Raw genomic sequence first — 13,806 nt, 5'->3', positions numbered from 1 at the left:
AACAACAGCGATAATACATATATATACAACTATTTTAGTCAACATTTCTAAGACATTTGTTAGGCTACTTTGAGAAAGCAAATTATGTCACAAAGCTGTTCATTATACATTAAGTATATTCATGCAATATTTTTATGAATTGTGTTATTTAGTTTTGAACAAAATCCCTGCAGAACGAGCGTCATTTACCCGTTATTGAATATTTTATCGTTTAATTAATTTTGATTCGTTGATACTTACATTTCGTACTAAAGTTCAATTCAATCACGTAACCTAATTAATATTCATTATCCACTTTAACTTCTCAGCAAATCAGTGTAGGCTATTTAACACGCGGCACGCAATCTAATTAATATTCATTAGTAAATTCGCTTTTGGCGTTGGAAGCGCAGACGCACGCAAAATGCGAGCACACAAAGTTTGGTGACATTAAGTAACTAGAACACTTTCATGTACACGCATTATCCAAACATTTCTAGAGAGAAGTACTATCGCTTCATAAGGATCTTCGTTCATAAGGAACTGACTTTCAAAAGGACTTCTGTTCTTTGTCATCGTATTTTTATTTTTGACTCCGTGTTTTGAAGGTGGAAGAGTTCTCTCGTCAAACGTTTTCCAAAGTCATGTTTATTATTCGGTTTACTTGGTTCCTCTTTTGCTTTGGGACGTAACAAGGAAGGCTTTTTATTAGCCTATTTAATTAGCCTATTTATTTATTTTTCAAAAAAAAAAAGTGGATGTATCTGTCTTTTTAAATGTTTTGTTTATCCTTTGGGGTTGAAAACAAACATTTCTAACGTTTTGTCGTTTTTTGTGAAATTCCCACACTGTTTCTTTCCTAACTGGCGCTCAAAACCTTTTCTTGGAGCTGGAGCTGTTTATAACATCAATATCAAGTAACGCTGCTTTTGGATGCACCTGTGTTTTTTAAATCAATGACAGTAATTGGCACATGAACCCTGCGATGCACAAGTTCTGCTTTAGCGTACTGCTGCTGCTGCGCGGACTAATCTTCTGCGTCTGTTCCAGAGATGACCCTGGACTGTACAAGCACACAGCTGTGATCTCAGGCACGTGTGCACGATCAAATACAGGCTATACAAATGTTAGTATTCATGTTTGTATTCGCTAATCCTCAGCATGCCCCTTTGCATTCTGAAGATCCATGCAATTTGCAGTCAAATGGATAAGAATATAATAATTATAATACAATTGCCTACTGCCATGACACCTCTTGGTGAAATTGCTGTAGTGAAACATCGAACTCTGCCCACTTTTCATAACAGATCCATGTCTGCAAGTGAGCCCTCCATGTATGACAGAGGCTGACCGCTTCAGCCTGGAGGCTCTTCAGCACATCCACAGAGACATGGATGACGATAAGGATGGAGGCATTGAGGTGGAGGAGAGTGTCGAGGTAATCAACATTCACACGTTACAATCAGAAGTCAGAAAAAAGTTTCCTCACACCTGAAGGTGAACCCTGCAGGGTTTCCACACCTCATGGCCAATGCATTTTAATGTTACAGTCTTACAGATCTTAACTAGAAAATGTGTTTGAGAATAACAGTAAAAATTTATAGAATGTTCAATTACTTTTCAAAGCCATGAAACTGGGGCTGGACGATTCATTGAAATAGACTAAAATTGCATTATGGCTTAGTGTGTTTATTTCAAAGGTTACAATTCAATTAACTAAATATACATGCTCCATTTTTCAATGTGAAGCATGATGTTAAACATTTGAAAATGAAGAAATTAAGATCAGTATTGCAATTTTACAATTGTAATGTAAAATAAAATGACTTTTATATTGAAATATTACAAGATAATACTTCTTATTTTAGTTTTTATTTAGTAAGCACATTTTTATATTTTATTTAATAGTAGTAGTAACAATAATAATAACAACAAGAATAGGGAGGTAAAACTTATAAATAATCACTCAATTTCACCCAAACTGTGAAGCCTCCAAAACAAACAGAGCAGACCAGGAATTCTGCTGTGAATATTGAAACATACAATATACAACAATAATACAAAACAACAGGTTCTAAAATGCAAACTGTACAAATCCTTTACATTCTATTTGTATTATACATGTAAATATATATAGACCATTTTGAGACTCTAATCCCACCCTTACCATAATCAAACCACTTCTCAACAGTTACAGTATAACATATGAAAAATCTATTATCGTGACAGCCCTAATCATACATATCACGGTTATTGTGGACATAAGAATTCTCAATGTCGATATATCATGATATAGAATCCTTGGGGACGAGGGTGGTTGGATATCAGTCAAATTATTTTTATAGTATTTTATTAGTAATATGTTTTGTTAGGATTTTTATAGATAATACTAATCCCGTGCAAATAGGGCTGGTTAGTAAAATAATGGCTACTTACTCTGATGAACACGGCTCTCCTCGGAGTAGTTTAGTTACTCTGTCTTTAGTGTTTTTTTGGTGTTGGTGGTGGTGGTGGTGGTGTAGCACAAATGTTGTGAGGTCTAAAGACTAATAAGCTCAGCATAACTATTTTGGTATGTCTGTGTGATGTTTGTGTAAGAGCTGAAGTGTTATGCCAAAGCACCCTCGAGTTACTTTCTTAAGCCTGTTGGGCAATTTAGAAATACATGTTTCCATCCAGCACCTGAGACAAACTGTTCAGGCTTGGCTCTGGGAGAACATAGCAGAGGGGGATGAGTTTCCAAGTAATGTCCTGAAGTACGTCCCTGTCTCTGGTATTGGGTTTCTTTTCCTCGTTGCTATAATGTAGATATGGTTTAGGAAGATCGAAGCAGCGAAGAATCCTGGAATCACATGGTGCATCTGATTACAGCAGCGACAGATACCAAAACACATTTACAGACACTTGAGCTCTTTTGATCTTGAATGCTTACTCAGCTGTTGTTTTAAGTGTGTGTCACTGCATTTGTAGGATTTGGCTGTCTGAAGGTAATTTCAAAAATTTCTCATGCAACTCTTCTTTGACTGTAGTTCATCATTGAAGATATGCAGCAACAACAACAGGCAAACAAACACAGTAAACTCCATCATGAGGACCAGCATATCACTTTGGATGAGCTTTGGAAAGGCTGGAAATCTTCTGAGGGTAAGATGGTCTTCAATGATCGAGTCTTAATATGTTCTTGATGTAAAAATAGTCACGTTCTGCCACTCTTTTGGTTCTTTCACTGCTTTCTTTCCTTCTGTCAGTTCATAACTGGACTCAGGAGGATGTCTTGAGATGGCTAAGAGAGTTTGTTGAGTTGGCTCAATATGTAAAGGGTTTCAAAGAGCTGCATGTCAATGGGAACACCTTGCCCAGGTGAGACAAATCAAGACCGAACTGAATGAAAATTCAACAGTTCTCAACAGTTAAAACCATAAAAGGCATATAAATCTTCAGTGCTAATCATTTAAGTTACAGTATACTATTTTATATATATATATATATTCAAAACAGCACCAGAAAACAGACTGAAAATGTTATAATGCATATGTAAATGATTACACTGAATATAACTACAGTTCAAAAGTATAGGGGTGATATGATGTCTTAAAAACAAGTCTCTTATGCTCCCCAGGCTGAAATAATGTGAGAGAAATATACAGTAAAAGCAGTGAAATATGATTTAAAATAACTGTTTCGGTTTTAATACATTTTTAATACTGTGATGCAAAGCTGAATTTTCAGCATCATTATTCCAGTCTTCAGTGTCACATGATCCTTTAGAAATCATTCTAATATGCTGATTTGCTGCTCAATAATTATTATTTTTTTTAATTATCAATGATGTGCTGCTTTTTTGTGAAAAAACACCAGTATTTATTTAAAACCGAGATATTTTGTAACATAAATGTCTTTACAGTTAATGTATGTAGTTAATTGCATTGATTACAAACAATAAACAGCTTTATGAAATTACACAGCTAATAGTTTCTTGTTTTGCATTTACAGAATTGCTGCCAATGAGCCATCATTTATGAGCACTTATCTGAAGATCCATGACCAGCAACACAAACAAAAACTTAAGCTCAAAGCTCTGGATGTAGTGCTGTTTGGCCCACCTACACGTATGTGTCAACTTTACATATATTGACATAAAACGTAGGCTAATTATTTTTAAAGAACCATTTTCCAAGCTCTCTCAGGATATGAACACTTATTGTGAAAATGAATTAGGAAGTTAAATTGCTGCACTAAAAAACTCCTAAATTTGGTCTTTTTGCAGTGATTCAGTTGGAAATCAGATCATTAAATGACTGAAGCCATGGTATAATGAATTCTGATCAAACAGCCGTGGCTTTTTAAATGTCATTATTATATATAGTTCTGACTGATGTGTAACATTTGAGCACATGTGAAATCAAATATCCGCATGCACACCTGTTGAGAACACACAGTAGAATGACTCTCTCACAGTGTAAAATATATTCAGGAGATATCCAGTCAACAGGCGAAATAAACACACAGATGTCACATAATATATTTATTGGCTGTCTGAATAATATTCCCTTTGCTCCAGGACCCCCATACAACTGGATGAAAGACCTGGTTCTGATAGTGTCAGTATTAATGGGTGTTGGTGGATGCTGGTTTGCACAAGTACAGAATAAAGCATCTAAGATACATATTACAAAGATGATGAAGGACCTGGAAAGCTTGCAGAGAGCTGAACAAAGCCTCAGAGACTTACAGGAGCAGTGAGTACATCTTCTAGAATCCCAAATCTCCACATTCAGCATCAGTTTGAACCATATGATTATTCCCCAAAATAAATAAAGCTGTTTTATTTGCACTTGATTCAACAAGTCACAGTTTATAATTTTTCATAATTCAGACTAGTAGTAGTTTTTGCTGGGCTTATCTTCTATTATATTACATAAAAATATTACAGACCATAAACTTTTGAACATTTGTGTATGTGTATGGTATATATGTTTAAAAATATTTTAAATATTTAAAAAAAAGTTCTAGCACTAAAATACTGAGGTCCTTGATTAGGAAACCTCATTAACCATCAACATTGCATTTACACTAAAGAGCAGCAAAAACGGGTCAATATTCAAAATATTTTAATTTTTTTTTTTAAATCCATAATTCATTTTTAAACCCGTTTATTTAAATCATAAGGAATCAATTCACTGTCACTGTGAGTGGCATTTGAGAGCTTTTTTTGGATCTTAAAGCACAAACACCGCATTTTGTATGTGTTTTGAAAAGGTTGGAAAAGGCCCAGGAAGAGAAGCGCACCGTGACGGTAGAGAAGAAGAATCTAGAGGAAAAGATGAGGGATGAGATTCAGGGTGCTCAGGAAGAGGCCAACATCCTGCACAAACTCCGAGATGGAGCAGTGAGTGAACTCACCCGTCTTCGGTATGCAGAAGAAGAGCTAAGACAGGTTAGGATCTGCATTTCTCACTGTTAAACATCTCCCAGCAAGACTCCACTACACCTGATGGTTCTCTGTGCTCCTTGTAAAGGTGCTTGATGCATTGAAGAGGGCCGAAAATGACATGCAGACCCTCTGGTCAGTTTCTGAAACTTTTCAGCTGTGGCTACAGCTCACCCATGAGGTGGAGGTCCAGTACTACAATGTCAAGAAGCAAAGTGCAGAACAACAACTCGTTACAGCTAAAGATGAGGTATTTTAAAGATGAAGATGTATTAACATGCATTGGGTCAGTTTGAATCATATTTTCAGGTTTGAATTAAAGCAATTGTTCACCCTGAAATGAAAATTTGCTGAAGATTTACTTACCCTCAGGTCATCCAAGCTGTAGATGAGTTGGTTTGTTCATCGGTACAGATTTGGAGAAATTAAGAATTACATCACTTCGTTTGCAGAAGAAACAAACTCATCTACATCTTGGATGGCCCGAGGGTGAGTAAATTCTCAGCAAATGTTCTTTTTTTTGTAAACTATTCCTAAAATATTTGCAGTCTATAATTATTTATTCACTTTTTGCACAGGCTGAGAAGATCAAGAAAAAAATGTGTTCTGTGATTGGTACACTACATGTTGCTCACAGCTCCTCACTGGATCATGTGGATCAGAGAATTCTGGAGGCCAAGTAATTAGTTTTATCACATTTAAAACTTTCATTCCATTGCCATTCTGAAAAAATAATGCAATGAAGTATATAAAATTGTCAATGTTTGTCCAAAAGATTTTGGGAGCTAGTATTTGTCTATGCTAAATTTCATATTTCAATAGGGAACGGGCTTACATTGACCTGCATGTATTTTGTTAAAGGAATGCACTAGCAGAGGTGACTGCTTGTCTACGGGAGCGTCTGCACCGATGGCAGCAGATTGAGAGCTTTTGTGGTTTTCCTGTGATGAAAAATGCAGGCCTACCCAGTCTCACTGCTTTACTCTACCCAGACCCCAACTGGATGCTGATGCCCCGGGCTGCAATTCAGTCCTATCAAGTGCCTGTTTCGGTGGAGGACATGGAGGAAGAAATGCAGCAGATTCCTGGTTGGTTGTTTTTTCGTTATTAGTTTATTACAGTTTCTTTTTTTTCTGTTTTATATATATTTATATATATATATATATATATATATATATTTAAATATGTCAACCAATGAGACTATTAAAAAAAGTAAAAAGCTGTGAGAGTTTTCTGACTGATTAAAAAAAGGTGCATTGCTCATTTGGCTGCAGGAATGAGTACCAAAACCGGGAAATGCACTTGTGGCTCTGTTGTCATGAAGTCAATAGTTGATAGTTGAAAATGCTTGAAAAAAGGTGTTTGCATAGTAATACCCCACTCAGGGTTTTCTTTAAGGCATCTTCAAAAAGCCGGTTGCTAACAAGTGGCTAAATGAGCCTAGAGAGTTTGTCATTGACATTAACCATCATCAACTGTGGGGCAGCCGTGGCCTAATGGTGATAGAGTCGGACTTGTAACCCAAAGGTCACGGATTAGAGTCTTGTGGGAGTGAATGACCAGTACTCCCATCCACCCTCAATACCACGACTGAGGTGAGACCCTCGAGCAAGCCACTGAGCCCCCAACTGGTCTTGGATTAAATGAAGAGCATAAACTCAGAGAATGGGACTCCATACTTGGCCACACATCGTGTCACTTTCACTTTCATCAAGATTAAAATATTTGTCAGAAGCTTAGAGGTGGTGACACTGAAGTCATGTGTAGTTTAGTTTATAATTATTACTTCTGCCAATTCTATTTAGGCTTTACAATTCATACAAATTGTGCTAATTTTTGAAGATTATCTTTGATGAACAAAATGTGTAAGAATTACATTTGTTTTACTGCTTGTTTTCCATCAGGTAGAAAAAAAATTCCAACACATTGCAGTGGATTTAAATAATTTTAACTGTTAGATTATTATAACAGGCATTAATTATTCATATATTTTTCAGTAACAGTTGCACCTCTGAAATGTTCCCCACAATCTCTGGTATGCTCTCGCCGATCTGGGCATATTATGAGCTGACCCAGACCTCCTGATTACCATACTAACTCCAGTTCGCCGATATGGAGATGAAGAAGAAGAGCATATCAAATTCTCCCCTCTTGTGTGAGACAGTATGTCAGCCAGAATTTTTGTCCTTTGATTTTTCATTGCATTGAAAAGAGCAGCTCAGAGATTCTTAAAAATACTATTACTTTACAATAAGGTTAGCTAATGTATTAGGTATTATCAACTAACAATTTTTACAGCAATTATTAATCCAGGTTAAAGTTAATTTATGAATATCTTCTTTGTGTGAACATTTGCTGAGTGTCCCTCTTTCTGACAGGGAGTCTATGGAAACATCTTCAGTTACAGATTCTATCGGGTCCTCCATCAACAGAATGTACAGCACCCTTGATGTTTCTCCTCGAAGAAAACACATTTTCTCTGACAAGATACCCCGAAATATCTCCTCCCTCGATGAACAAGAGTACTGCCCCTCCCGCAAGATCTCAGAGGAAGAAATGGATGAATCTTTGGTGAACATCTTAAGAAAAGTTTCACGAGACGAACTGGACATAAATACTTCATCAAGAAAGACATCTAGAGATGAAATTGAGGCCACTGTGGACCATACTAAACAACTGGGTAGAGGAGAAACTGAGGCTAGGATCGATTCAAGAAAATTACCCAGGGATCTACCTTTGGATTCCACAATGAGGTACTACTCTACAGAAAAAATATGTCCAGCAGCAATTAGCATGAATAGTCAGAGACAACGATCGCTCAGAGACAGAAAAGATCATATGGACAGCATTTCAAGAGTGATACCAAAAGCAGAGCTCAATATAGATACTACAAGTGGAACAAGATATTTAGATGCCTTAATGAAAATTTCCATTAAACACAAAGAAAACCTGGATTTTCCAACCAGTATCCAGCGAGGAGTGTTTAGGGAAAACTCCTTTGATAGTTCAGTGGAAAGCTCCAAACAATTAAAAATGTTAGGCAAAACTTATTCATCCAAAGACATCCCTTCACAAATGATGGCAAAAGATGAAGTTGATGTGCCCACGGATTTCGACAAGAGCAGAAAATAACAGATATTTCAATGGATATGGCTTCAAAAAACATACTGAAACAGGAGTTTGAGAGAAGCAAATCCTTTAAAGAGAATAGGGAAATCCCCTCAAAAAAATCTCTCAAGATGAGCAAGACATAGCAATGGAGTCACGATAAATGCAAAGCAAGATAGACAGCTCTGTGGAAACTCCCACTGGTAAAATACAGAGGGAGATGGTGGGTCTATCTGTGGAGGCTCCAAGTCATAAGATATGTCAGGAAGAATTCCTGGTTACGAACCCAAGACAGTTTGGCCTGCCTGACCTCACCGTTTGTTCCTTGATGCTCTGGAAACCAGCCTCAGACTCGCTCAGCATACTAGTGTACGACGGCATTCTAGAAAAGTCTTACGGGAACCCTCTCATGCCTACTCCTATTAATATCAGTCATGCGTCTTCAGTGTCTTGCTCTTCCCAAAGCCTTCTCGGAAATGAAGGTCAATCTGCAAATTTGTTTTCTTAAGAATCTGGCGGTAAAGACAAGGGCAAGAAATCTTCAGAGCTCAAGAATATATTCAAAAGGAAAAAGATAAAAACCCATAAAGGTCAACGACAAGTAGGAATTCAAACACTTTTAAAAGGCCAAAGTCTCTTATAAAACTTGGAAAGCTGCCTTGTAAACTAGAACATAAGCACAGCTAAACATGCTGAATGGAGTAACCTTGGATTTCCTTGCCAAAGATTTTTCTTCGATAAGCAGGGCCCTCAGCTAAATGGATGCAATCTTGTGAAACAAAGACCAGAACTGCACTTTTCCAACTTGGATTCAGAGATACTGTATTACGTAAGATGTTCTGTCCAGAGATATTAATTGCACTTTTTTTTATTTTGGATCTATTTATCATTTGAAATCATTTGCAATGTCATGGACTTGTGGAGTTTTTGCTCTGATGAACTGAGACTTTTGCATATTAACAAATCATTGTAGCATTGAAGACACAATCACAACATGCACAATTTATTATTTATTTGATTTACTTGTTTTCACAAAATGTCAAAAAAGACAAAACCATATAACTACTAAACATTTCCTAAGATACTGTATTTACAACAGGACTAGCAACATGTGTGTATAAAAATATGAGCCTACCGTTTCAGTGTGTTGGGTTTGGTTCTAATGAGGCTAAAAAAAGAAGATAAACATGTCATATCTGTGGAAAACTAAGATTCTTGTGATTCAAATGATAATTCTTTTCCCTAAACAGAATAAACCTCTGAGTGCCACATTTCAAAAGAGACCAAAACCATGCATATACTCCAAATGGGCGTTTTAGGGTAATTTTACAGGGGTTAACTGATGGACTGGAGTGGTGTGGATTATTGTGATGCTTTATCAACTGTTTGGACCACTGATCTATATTATAGATCAGTGGTTTGGACTCTACTTCTGCAGGAGATAAACTTATGAGCAAGTGAAGTAATGCTAAATTTCTCCAAATCTGTTCCAATGAAGAAACAAACTCATCTAAAACTTGGATGGCTTGAGTTTGAGTAAATATTCAGCAAATTAAATTGTTTTTGGGGGTGAGCTATCTTTTTAATCAAAATGTTGATTAAACCTGGCTGGAAATGTGCATTATAGCAGTCAATGGTTTATAGATCTTAATCACCTTGAAAATAGCCATAAAAAATGTCAAGTCAAGTTAGTGTATTTTCGCAAATTTGCATGATTAAAATGACAAAGTTTGTGAATATTTTAGATAAAGAATGTGATTGGAAATGTTTCAAATATATACCATCTGAAGCAATGGAAAAAAAAAAAAAGCTATTGGCCTATTTGTGGATAGGTGGAAGTTGTAACCACAACATACTCTACATACACAAAATACATTTTTTTTTCTTAGTTGTTGTCTGCCATTATTTTGAAAGAGCAACCACTTTGTTGGCTAATCTAAGAAATTCTGCCAGATTAAATATAGATCTCACTGAAAGCTCTTAGTCAATATTTGATTCTGCATTTTTCTTACTAATTTTAGAAATGTTTGATGTCAACAAAAAGGTTTTTTTCCAGTATCTTTTGATGATTTAGTGCTGCAGGTTCTTGTAAAGTGGTAAGTCATTTGATGTTTAACCACAAATGTTTCCAGTGGTTATTATTTTTTATTTATTTTTTTCTGTTTCATTTTATGTGTGTTTGTTGATATATAGCTATATTGTCTTCATTATTATTATTATAATTATTATTATTATAAAAAAGACTAATCAATTGCATATTTGAGGTCAAAAGTTTTAACCTGCAGACACTGATTTTTTTTTTAACTACGAATTCAAGTAAGCATGTTAAATTCTTTAATGCTGAAACAGGAAAACCACAACTTTCAAATCTCACTGCACTAGTGCATTTAGAGCTAGGTTTGTTTAGATGACAAACCTGAATATGTGGGTAGCGGATATAGTTATGGAAACAAGCAATTGTACGTCATCATGCAGAGCAATACATATCAAAAGCAAAAACATACTCATAAAACATACAAAACATGCTCACATTCAACTATTTCAGACATTTAGAGGCCGAAGCAAATATTCTGATCTTAACTGAAGAAAGAGTTATCAATAAAGATTTTTAGAAAGTGGTATAACAGGATGTGACAGTATGCTTCCTGTTACGGCCCGCTTTAATGTTTTCACTGAAATTCTGCTATAGGGCTTTTATAACAAAAGTTAAATCTCAACATGTTGTCACTATATATATATATATATATATATATATATATATATATATATATATATATATCAATTCAGCTTCTGTTAGGCATGAACTGATTTGCACAAATGTGATGTGCTGGCAACAATATAACATTTTATGCATTTTAAAAATTTTAAAGATCACTATCAAAGTTTTTTTTTTTTTTTAACAATTTTACTTTAAGAGTTTTATGAAATGAAACTTTCTTTGAGTTTAACAAGCAGATTTGTACTAATGAATTTGATAAAACCCAAAATCTAAGCAAAAGAAAAAATCCCCAACCTTTAAGCATTTCAAAGCCCTTTATCAGAAATCCCTCCCACCAGAGTCAGCCAGATGACATTTACACTGAAGACCCTTTGCTATCTTATCAGTCACAGAGATGGAGCAACCAATAGTTATTGTCATCACGCTTGTATGTAAGTCTGTTTAAGTGTTTTTTTTGCGTTCTTTTGATTTGACTTACAGTCCTCTTTCATGTATTTGAGCTTGTATTTTCTTTTGCAGGTGTTTTGGTCTGTGAACAGCAAAGAGTCTTTGGGACAGAAATGGACATGAGAGTTAAAGCAGGAGACAGCATCACTCTCTACGGTGACTGTGTCATGCCATTAGGATCGCACGTTTTTTGGTTGAGAAACTGCTCACATGAGCATCAACCATCTCTGTTAATAGAGGCTGATAACCTGTTCCAGGGGACATTTCCACGTTTTAATTTCGTGCTCAACAGCTCCAGTAACTCTTATGATCTACACATTACAAACTTCAGTGTCTCTGACGAGGGACTGTATTATTGTGCAATAAAAGAAAGAAAAGTACACGATGTACACAACATCGTAGGCTCTGATTACCAGTATGGAAACAGAACGACTCGGCTATCTGTCTTGGGTAAGAAAATATCTTGGTGATTGAGTTTTTTTATGTGGATAATATACTTAAAAAAAATACATTTCATGAAATGGAAAAAAAATGCAAAATAGAAGAAAAAAATCACAAAACAACCCTAGTGTTTGTTAACATTCATCTACACTTTCCCAAAAGGATGTAATGTGTGTGCAAAATATACAGATAGTAAAGTAAAACATCCTTTAAAATATATATACCATAAAATATGTGAAACTAAGAATATGTCTATATAAAAAAATGTGTACTTACTTTCACTTGTGTTCCATTAAGAACCAGCGTCTCCTCATGCTGAGAGGTTAAACAGCACCTCCACATCTCCTGTATCAGAGCCCTGCTGGAACCCGCTGTTCAGTGTGTGTTCTCCTCTTCTCCGTCTGTGTTCTCTGCCTCTGTCGGAGGAAAACTACAGGTGATCTTTCACTCCTGAACTCTTGAACTTATGATGTGTCAGACAGCAGCTTTGATCATTCTGATGTCGCAAGATTTGCTTAATGAAAAAGGGAAAGTATAAAATGTCACAATTGTAGAGGTTTGTGAACAATGAAATGCATTTTAAAATGCTTTGTTATTTCATCTGAATTAAGCTATTTTAATTATAGTTGCTGCAGCAACACAGACTGAGAACAGATATTACAAGGTACTGCATCACATGTGCATGACATCCCAGTATAACATTTCTTTTTTTCCTCATCAAACATTCTAGTTTGTATTTTGTATATCTATATTAAGTACAATATATATATATATATATATATATATATATATATATATATATATATATATATATATATATATATATATATATATATAATAATATTTTTTTTCACAGGGTGAAGATGAAGTGAGCTACGCCTCATTGAACACACTTTCCATGACTGCAGTGAAAACACAGACACTGCAGAATTCAGATTTCTGTACTTACACTGAGGTCAGAACCAAAAGAACACAAAGAGAGGATTCTGGAACCCACTAGGGCTTGAAATATTTCACCCTTTATCGTTCTAAACCACTGGTAATCGCAATCCTGGCTCCTTGCTTCACAATTCACACTGTTCATTATAATTAACCCAGGGAAAATAAATCATGGGTATTCAGAAACGGATGTGCATTCCGAAACCCTGGGTTAATATTCTCATTTGCATATTTGACCTGACCTGTTTAAATAATGACTCCAGCATTGCGCATCCTAATACTTTATATTTCAGACTTGCTTTCAAGCATTGTAAGAATGAAACAGGCTCATTTTTATTTCAATAAAAATATATGCAATACAAAGCCTTTATTGACTATCATTACGTGTTAATTAAATATTTACCAATCGCCACTGTGTAAATATTACCATTGGGAATGCATCTTATGTAAAGATTTAGTCAAATCCAATGTTCCCTACATTTAAAAAAAAAAAAAAATATATATATATATATATATATTTTTTTTTTCTGCTGGGCGGACATTTGAGGCCATCTGAGCAAAAACAAGTTTAATTTATTTGTTTTTATTATATTTTTATTTTATTCTTTAGAAGCAAAAAAATTTAAAATAAAAAAAACATAAGATAACATAATACACATATTTAAAACCAAACACACACGTACACACACACGTACACACACACAGAGAAAACCCGGATTGTCTCTATTAACAAATATATACA

At 35.3% G+C, this 13,806-nt stretch overlaps 1 protein-coding gene and 1 long non-coding RNA gene across 4 annotated transcripts; both read left to right on the top strand.

Annotated features, from left to right (window-relative positions):
• Window positions 1-730: 730 nt before the first annotated feature.
• Window positions 731-8,352, top strand: LOC132142271 (stromal interaction molecule 2-like). 3 transcript variants are annotated; one of them, XR_009434037.1, is made up of 11 exons: window positions 731-1,070; window positions 1,287-1,417; window positions 3,009-3,123; window positions 3,228-3,339; window positions 3,973-4,088; window positions 4,541-4,718; window positions 5,239-5,416; window positions 5,499-5,660; window positions 5,783-5,899; window positions 5,989-6,089; window positions 6,272-6,287. XR_009434037.1 is itself a non-coding variant. In XM_059552018.1 (11 exons), the coding sequence occupies exons 1-11, from the start codon at window positions 953-955 to the stop codon at window positions 7,983-7,985; spliced, it is 1,635 nt and encodes a 544-aa protein (XP_059408001.1). In that variant the 5' UTR covers window positions 731-952; the 3' UTR covers window positions 7,986-8,352. The 3 variants fall into 3 exon arrangements, 2 of the variants coding, with proteins under 2 accessions (XP_059408001.1, XP_059408002.1); XM_059552018.1 differs by lacking the exon at window positions 5,783-5,899 and adding an exon at window positions 7,789-8,352 and having other exon boundaries at window positions 6,272-6,498; XM_059552019.1 differs by lacking the exon at window positions 5,783-5,899 and adding an exon at window positions 7,789-8,352 and having other exon boundaries at window positions 731-1,105; window positions 6,272-6,498.
• A 3,276-nt stretch (window positions 8,353-11,628) lies between these two features.
• Window positions 11,629-13,118, top strand: LOC132141823 (uncharacterized). Its single transcript, XR_009433932.1, has 5 exons — window positions 11,629-11,668; window positions 11,757-12,134; window positions 12,423-12,561; window positions 12,752-12,789; window positions 12,982-13,118. It is a non-coding gene; the product is annotated as an uncharacterized LOC132141823 (long non-coding RNA).
• The last annotated feature ends 688 nt before the right edge of the window (window positions 13,119-13,806 follow it).

The sequence above is a fragment of the Carassius carassius genome, chromosome 6 (assembly GCF_963082965.1).
Source record: "Carassius carassius chromosome 6, fCarCar2.1, whole genome shotgun sequence".
Taxonomy (NCBI): domain Eukaryota; kingdom Metazoa; phylum Chordata; class Actinopteri; order Cypriniformes; family Cyprinidae; genus Carassius; species Carassius carassius.
The sequence above is the reverse complement of the archived record's forward strand: the minus strand, read 5'-3'. Positions and strand labels throughout refer to the sequence as shown.

What these genes read in the sequence shown, in the direction of transcription:
- LOC132142271 (XM_059552018.1), top strand. Translation starts at nt 953, where the DNA reads ATGAACCCTGCGATGCACAAGTTCTGCTTTAGCGTACTGCTGCTGCTG. An exon ending in CTCAGAGACTTACAGGAGCA is followed by an intron (nt 4,719 to 5,238) that starts GTGAGTACATCT and finishes TGTTTTGAAAAG; the next exon opens with GTTGGAAAAGGCCCAGGAAG. An exon ending in TCGTTACAGCTAAAGATGAG is followed by an intron (nt 5,661 to 5,988) that starts GTATTTTAAAGA and finishes CTTTTTGCACAG; the next exon opens with GCTGAGAAGATCAAGAAAAA.